Raw genomic sequence first — 9,017 nt, forward strand, 5'->3', positions numbered from 1 at the left:
ACATCCAGAAAATAGCATCCTGTAACAATTTAAACAAGTTGTAACAGATTAACAATGGCACGTTTAGAATTAGGACAAGTGTAATAGTATTGAACAAAGGGTAGCACATTCAGAAAGAAACATAATCCTGTGACAATTTGAACAAGTGTAATCTTACAAAGCTAAATCAGAAATAAATTGAGCTACGTGCCCATGCAGGCAATCTTCAAATTAAATACAGGAAGAAAACGAGAATAATATAAGAAAAGAATTACCTGGATTTGTGCTTTCCAATTACTTTATTTTACTTAGTTTGGGTTAGTTTTAGCACATAGGTCCACCCATGCCCATATTTGGATTTGACAATCTAGATAGATAGATAGATAGATAGATAGATAGATGATCAGCTAAATTCTGTTGAAGAAAACATTAATATTTAGTTAATTTTGAAGATCAATAGATAGCTGTTTATTAATTTGATCATCTTTTAAATCATAATTTTGAATCAGAACTTCTTATTTATGTGTTGAAAGCAAAACGATGAAAACTAAACAGGGTTACTCTCAGAATTTGGTGAGCCAATCTAATGTATCATGGATTTGATACCAAGTGCCATGGATTTGAACTCTGACATATGGATTTGAACTAACAAGATGCAAATTTTTGAAACCTGTTCATCTTGATCTGAGACGTCTCATGAACTCGTAAGAACAATGGTGTTTATAAACTCCTTAAGAGTATCTACCAGATCGCTATGGATTGACTGGTTTTACAACTTTAAGCCAATAGTCAGAACTACATTCAAAGTGTGCAAGTGGCCTATATGAAGATGATGCAGATTCTGATTCTTTTGTAATTTATAGCCAATTCCATCAGCTGTCCTTAAAGTGAAATACCAACCCAAGCTATATTTTGTTCTCTACCTACATTTTGCAGTGATGCATCCCCAACCCCTGGTCCCCCATCTTGATACTGTTTTTCTATCAAATCATTTCTCAGATGTTAAGGGTACTTCTAGGAGTCATCCCGTCTTCCTTGAAGCTTGTAAACAAGGATTCAAATTAACAGTGTGTGTATATCAGATATGGTGACACAATGCATGTTCACATAAATAGCATAGATGATAGGTAACATATAGTATACATTAGATGAGATAAAACAACGCATACATGCAGAGATAGACCAAAAGACTTGATTAGCATATATGTTTCTTGATTTCCATTTCAAGGAGTACAATTTACTTTGTAGACATCGATAATGGGCAAAGGTATTTTTAGTCCTTTAGAAGGATCCCCATCCCCCAGCTGTTGAAAATCCCTAAAGAAAATATCAACAATAATTTGATTTTAGTTGATTCGTCCAATGAGGAGGATATGCACGTTCATTGTCAAAAAAAACTTTAGCTAAATTAACATTTAAAATATAAACACAAAGCAGTCAGATGATTTTCTTTCAAGCATTCCCTCAAGCACCTTACATTATTGTATTTAAGGAAGGTGTCTTGTTACCAAATCCTTCTATTGCTGTTGATCCATCATTCCCCATCATGAATCAATGTAAAGGTGCCTGGGGCCTATTAAAGTTCCATAGACACTTGAAGCAATCTCAGTTTGAAAGTGCTCCACATTGAACAGATACATGATGTTCAAACATTTAATTTTGACGACTTCATAAAAGTTTGCTCCGATTCCATCCCGAACATCCAATTTAGACTCTGCTGATCACCAATAATGCAGCATATAACTTCAATGATTTACTTTCATGGAAAAATGACAAACAAAATAAATCATCCTAAATGCCTTCTATGGTATTTAAAACAAGTCCTGGCAGCTCTATGCATAAAATACTGCTATGAATTTAACATAAGCCAGGCAACACATTTGACTCAAGTTTAACATAACAAACAAAAGAAAACAGACAAGAAATGTATAACTATTAACCATTCAAAGTTTTTCAATGGGTCTCTAATTATGGATAACAAGACAATGCCATCAGATAAGATAGAACTCGCTACAACACAAAATTCCCTGTTCACAGGGTTTATCTTTATTCATAAAACAATGTATTTACATCCCAAAAAAAACCTCATGTTTTTCCATCTTCTCATGCCTTATGCTCTCTCCTCCTCACAATTACAATGCACCATATGTAATGCCTAAACTCATTAAGATCAAGGAGTTTATAACTCATAGTCATGTCCCAACAACATGACAGGTCTCTCAAAATGACATAACTTTTGTGTGGTACAATAGGAACAATAGAAAGCTCTGTTGTCATACCATGGCACTGCCAAGAGCTCCACAGGATGTCTGTTGGCTATTTCTCTGCAACGAAATATAATGCTAATGAGCACCCTTCTATGACTAGTTAAAGATTTGAAAACAAGAAATTACAGAAAACGTTAAAATCAAAAAAACCCATTTCCAGGACTACAATGTTGGGCTCTGAAAACCTCATGTTAACAGATACTTCCTTTACTGGAGTAGTCAGAAAGCTACCCTTCAATCTTACATTGCAACATCTAGATTCAAATATCATACTGCGCTACGTTGTATCTTTTGCACACTACACAAGTTATCATTTTGTATGTGTCATCCCAATAAGATCCTATGCAAGGGGAAAAGAATGTCAAAGCAAGTGGCATTTCATACAAGAAGAAATTTTGTTTCCCAGATTATATGAGTGTCTGATAAGAAATTCACTTACGTGTATGAAATTTTGAAATGCTGTAATGTTACCCGGCACTGTCTGATTGAAGTTACATATAACATTTGGTTTACATGAAGCACCATAATGTGAATAACCAGAAATGAGGCCCATGTACACAAATGTGGAACACTATACATGCACTCAGACACTGATTTGATTAAATAACTCAAGTTGAGTGACCAAAATCTTGGTATTTCTTACACACTGATATCTTTACAAGTTTTATCACATAAATAATGAACTTGACAGTTGTCCTGGTTTCTTTGACACCCATTAGCAGAGTTGAGCCAATACGATGGATATCTCCACATCTGTAAGATTTGATGAATTCCACAGGTTGATAGTAAAAAGACAGAATATCACACTTCCAATGCATATCATGTGCCCTTTACCTCTTATAAATATCTTTTGATATTTAACTTGGAATACTCAAATGGCTGAACTGCAGGAAATTTATTAGTCGTGTCATAGTACCATGACAACAGAAGGCTTAGACCATCTAACTTCACAAAACTGTTTTCGTACAGCTGATTTTTGACCCAAATTTGGATCTTGCTGAAGTGTGGTGTGCTTCAGATTAAAAAAATCATATCGGCATTTAAGTATAATTGACTGTTTACTTCCCAGCTCCAGGTCCATTTGAGGCAAACACTTCTTTTGTAATCAAATTTATCCCACGAACCCAAAGCTCAGCATTTGCATCATTTCTTGCTACAAAGTGAAACTCTTTTTTCTTCACAGTGACAATTCTAAATATTCCACCCTTATTAACATCATCTTTGCGACGATTCTTACGAAATGTAGGACTAGGTCCCAAAATAGCTTCCCTGATGATAACATTTCTTCTTCGTGATTTTCCCCATGAAAACATACCAGATTTAAGCATGCGGACCATTTTCATATGAGGGGAGCCTTTTCCCTGCCTTGTATGCTTGTTGAGTTGATCACCTGCGAGTACAAACTTCCTTGCAAGATGATCCAATATGACACCCTCTGCAATTTTTGATAAACCATTTCTCCTGGCAAGCAGCAATGCAGTTTCACCTTTGTGGTTCACAATACTGCAATCAGCTCCCCCAAGAACCAGGATCTTGCAAGCATCCGCATGGCCTTCTCTTGCAGCAAGCATTAAAGGGGTGTAACCAGCCTCATCAAAATTGTTGACAGAATATCCTCTTTTCAGAAGTTGCCCTATAGCCTCTAGATTCCCTCTCCGTGCAGCATAATGAAGAGCTTTAAACCCCTCTCCTTTTAAGCAATTTGCCAGGGTAGCATCCAACATAACCTTCTCAAAATGGTCTCTTTTCCCATGGGTAAGATATAAGCTAATGGCTGTCTCCCCCTTCTTATTCTTCAGCCCTAAATCAGCTCCAGCAAAAACAAGCACTTTAAAAACCTCAATATGACCCTCTTTTACAGCAATCATTGCAGCAGAAAAGCCATTCTTATCCTGTTCATTCAAGCTTAACCCTGGTTGTTTTATAAGCTTCTGAACAACCATACCATCGCCAAAGCCTGCCACAAAATGAAGTGGAGAAAAAAGTTGGAAATTGCTGGAGTACAGTTTTTTCCCAGCTCTTATTGCTTCTGAAACAATTTGATATATAGACAAAATACAATTGTTTGTTTCTGCCATGTTTACTGCATTCTGTCCTGCCAAATTTACTATTGCTAAATCAGCCCCTGAAAATAACAACTCTCTGAAGCATTCTAGATGGTTAGATTTTATGCTCAGCATAAGTGCAGTTTCACCGCTTTCTGTCCTTGCATTCAAATCACATCCATGTTCTATCAACTGCTTTAAAATAACAAGATAACCCATTCTAGATGCCATGTGAAGAGGTCGAAATTCATGTCCATTTGTCAATCTTACACAAAAGTCAGCATTAGCTCCAGCATCTAAAAGCACCTGAACAGCCCTTGCATTGCGGAAAAGGATTGCATGACAAATTAATGTTCTTCCTCTATGCTCACTATCAGGGCTTAAGCGTTGCAGTAGCAATCTAATAATAGTGCCACTTGCCTCATAGTATTCAACAGCACACCATGCTTCATTATATGGTTCTGCTAGACCTGCCCCAACACGCAACTCTTCACCTGAATTTGTATCCCAGGACCATGCTCCAAGGCTCACATTACAGTCTGTTTTTACGCCCACCTGCACGTTTCAAGAAACATGCTTATTGTTCTGTTTCAATTTATGGATTAAATGATACTGAAAACTGCACCCCAAATCAAACTGCAAAACATCACAGCTCTGGCTTGTACTATTAGCATGCATTGCAAGGTTTGATTCTAACTTTTTAAAAATGCAACCATAACTATCATGCTTTTCCTTTATTACCAGGGAGTTTTATAGATTGGCAAACCAGCATTCTTATGCAACACTTATTGGCATATTAAAAGCACAAAGCAAATACCTCCAACAGATGTCTTACTACAGAAGCTTGTCGGCTAACAATAGCAGCAAACAGTGGCGTGCAGTTAACATTCACATATAAAGCAGGCTTGGCAGAACGCAACAACGTCCTATCCCATGAATTTGCATCCACTCCACTCTGCAAATAGCCAAAACTATGAGAACTATGTCTCATATAGAACGAGTCTAAAATTGCAAGCTTTCCCTCTCCATCCTCAGATGAGACTTTAATGAGGATATCAAAGAGGACATTAAGAACTTATGCTGTAGCAACTATGATAGACTTGCTATCTATGTAACAGTTGTTTCCAGATATATGTTTGATAAAATGTGGAACTATGAAAAGAATCTCCAAAATATATGTTGCTTATGAACTACAAGGAACATATAACGATGGATTATGATAGCTTATACTAAACATACCTTGGTTAATGTGGCAACGATGTCAACAAATCCTCGGCAGCAAGCATATACTAAAGCATGTACAGAGACAGCTGGCCTGATCATTTCTGAACTGATCAGTAGCTCAGCAGATTTAGTCTGACCATAACGGCATGCTTCCAACAAGGCATCCTCACAAGCTGGCTGAGAAGCTCCTGCCTTCAATAGCATACCCAAGACTTGATGGTGACCTTCTCGAGCAGCTGCTGTTGTTGCATAACCTCTGAATAGTTTCTGGTTGACATCTGCACCAGCTGACTGAAAACAAAAGGAACAATAAGATGAGCTGTTTCTCAAGATAGACTCACTTTCTATAGATGGACATACTCAAATAAATATGATAAATCAAAGACAATCAAAAAATCCATACTTCTGGGGATGCATAAACAGAATCCTTCATGTGAGAGCTAATCTAAACAAAGGAAAAAAAATTCCACACATGCATCAGAAATAGATAACCAGGATAGATAACCAGGATTGACTAATGATTTAAGTATGTGCAAAACATAAAATATTCCAAGGAACAAGCGATTATATCATCTTGGTAATTACAACTTTCACCAAAGTTTCATCCCTGAGATAACTTTTAAACCCAGAGCCACTAATTTGAAAAGTCTGTTCCAAGGAAAACTTTTACATCATTGCATAGATTGACATCTTCAGCAATGTCCTAAAGAAAATCCTTGTCAGCAACAAAATTCAATTCTTATTGTTCCATATTCTTTAAAGTTTCTTCTAGTTAGAACATGAGTTAAATTTCAGAAACTATAAGAGAAAAGATACCAACATAAACCTTTTGTTAATGATGCCCTCATAGAAGCAAGAATCAGAACATCTAAGGAAAAACCTCAAGTAAATAACAAAAATCGAAAATAATTCAACAATTCACAGATAAGACATTTCCGCTCAGAGCCAATCTCATTCTATATTATTATATTGTCAAACCTAGCATATCTCAATTTCTTAAAGATGTGTGAATAAGAAAGATTCTCAAGTTTTCTCTTTCAAGCTTTCTGTAAGATAAAAACCAAAAGAGTATGTGAAACGCATAATAGAATTAAATTTTGCATGAATTTATACTACTGAACATTTTTCTGCTCAACAAATATTTCCCGTCTGGCCATTTCAGCCCCTCCCCCAAAAGTTGGAAGCTTAGTTTGGTGTCCTAAAAACAATTAATTACAGGACATTTATATTGTTCGCAGCAATTCAAACAAAAATCATGGCTTCATTTCCAGCCGATACGAAACAAAGGATTGTTTAGAGCCTTTACAACTAGAAAAGTACTAACCGACTTTGATGCTAAAAGATTATGTAATTGTTTCTACTCACCAGAAGTCTGCGTATAAGGTCAACACGCCCTGCATGAGCAGCTACAAAAAGGGCTGTAACATCAGTTTTAAACTCCTCATAACCAAATTTTACTTCGTCTGGTGCTTCCTCGTGATGAATAATATCTGTGGACTTCACCCGGAAGCTAACAGTACCTCTGTAATTTACATCCACAAGAGGATTAGCAAGGCAATCAGCCACAACCATGACATCTCCTCTGTGGGCTGCTTCTACAAATCTCTGAGATTCATGATCCACTTGAACCACCTGCCTCACCATATTGTAGGCCAGAAGAATCTTATCCTCAAAAGAGAAATCAGCACAAGCCACAACATGCCACAGAAGGATCTCTCCTCTTCAGCTATACGGTTATTAAGACACAATTCTCAAGTACTCTGGATGCTACTATTTGAAAAGGCTCCCAAGACAGGGCTAATGATTTATGACTTCTGAGACCAAAAGCAGGTGCCAAAATGAAATCCTCGGTGTTGGTGTAAAGATAAATGTATTCTGAAATCTGAAATCGGTGGCTGGTTACTTGTCCAATATTCCTTCAAAATATCGGAGTTCCATTCACCTGGAAATCATTTATTCAGCTGATTGTTTGCATATAGTAATCATTTTTGTTCCTGAAACAACGAGGTGTCTTGCTAACAATAATCCACGGTTTTCATGCTACCCATCTCAACAATAACATCCAGCAACCTCGACAAACCGGCCCACAAACTGAACCTTCTTCTGCCTCATGTTTTACCCATCAAATTTCATCCAGTTTTTCCTGCAACAGTCCCACCCCCATTAAAAACATAAGGAACCGACATCAGAACATTTGATCCAACCTGGGAATTATGAACACCTACCCAACAGCACAAAACAGGTATATAAATCATCGACACCCTTCACAATGACTCAAAATGGGTATGCAAATCATGATCACTCGCACAATAATACAAACTGGGTCGGTTAAACATGAACACCCATCTTAACAACATGGGAAAGGGTATCCTAATCCACAACCGAATGAACAATCATCATCATCACAACTCAAATGCTAAAACACTACCACCACCTACCCATTCCCTCCCTTTCTCTCTGCAACTTCGAGCATGTACAATGGATTAATGAGCACATATTCTTATATTACAAATAACACATCAAATACAGTACTTAAATCAATTTTTTTTTTTCCCATTTAACGTGATCATGTATATGTCTTCTTCCAGTCCACTACTGTTGATCAAAAAACTATGTCAAATCCCATACGTATCCCCAGCTTTGACCGTCGAATGATTTTTGAATATACATAGTGAGTATATAACTACCATCTGGGCATTGGTTGTTTGCAACCCCCTGGTTACTGTAGCCAGAGGGCCCAGCTATCCAATCCACCAAATCCTAACTAAATGTACCGAAAAAGAGAATATATGTAATCTGGGTTGTTTTACAAACACCCACAAATGTCAATGGATGCAGTAGGCCTACCTTTCATTAGACATAACCTAACAGCAAGCAGAGTTTTATTAAGATAAAAGTCAAGTAAAATACTAATACCACCATTTGTACCTGCACGCTTGAGCTTCTTTCTGCTTGTCGTCTAGTGTTAAGACTGCAGAACCAAGACATTCCAAATGTGAATGAATTGAGTTGGGCCGTCCTCCTCCATTCCCAACACCTCTACCTAAACTAAATTAACTGTGAACATGCATAAATTTCATTAAAAATTCAAAAGAAAACCGCCGTCTGCACAATTGCATTTCATCTTTGCCTAGTCCAAGCTCTGCCTTTCTACCCTATTTGTACTTGCTGTCCTTTGATTTTTTTCGTTACAATTTTAAGAATTTTGTTTTGTCTGTTGTTTCTTGGATTGTGTGTGACCTCCCTTAGCCCTCTGCCATATGGGCTCTGCTTTAAATTTTTGATTTGTTTTTATTTTCATTCATGTGACCATCAGCTGCATTTATATGGACTCTGCTAGAATTGTTTTATTAAATGTTCAGCTCACTGTCATCTGCTTTTATTTTTTAACACAACGGCCTGTCCTTTAAATTTGTGTGTGTGGAATGCATGTGACCATCAGCTTCTTCTCAATTTAATGCACCCATTACGTCCAGGGTCATACCTCTTAAATGAACCGGCA

The 9,017-nt window shown here is 37.0% G+C and overlaps 1 protein-coding gene across 1 annotated transcript; it reads right to left on the reverse strand.

Moving 5' to 3' along the window:
* Nucleotides 1–2,840: 2,840 nt before the first annotated feature.
* LOC131032089 (uncharacterized) lies at nt 2,841–8,766 on the reverse strand. The gene is made up of 5 exons (XM_057963009.2): nt 8,444–8,766; nt 6,881–7,658; nt 5,531–5,806; nt 5,109–5,246; nt 2,841–4,846 (listed from the first exon to the last, which is right to left on the reverse strand). Exons 2-5 carry the CDS (start codon nt 7,157–7,159, stop codon nt 3,305–3,307), a joined length of 2,235 nt encoding a protein of 744 aa, XP_057818992.2. The 5' UTR covers nt 7,160–7,658; nt 8,444–8,766; the 3' UTR covers nt 2,841–3,304.
* Between the last annotated feature and the right edge of the window lie 251 nt (nt 8,767–9,017).

The sequence above is a fragment of the Cryptomeria japonica genome, chromosome 4 (genome assembly GCF_030272615.1).
Source record: "Cryptomeria japonica chromosome 4, Sugi_1.0, whole genome shotgun sequence".
Taxonomy (NCBI): Eukaryota; Viridiplantae; Streptophyta; class Pinopsida; order Cupressales; family Cupressaceae; genus Cryptomeria; species Cryptomeria japonica.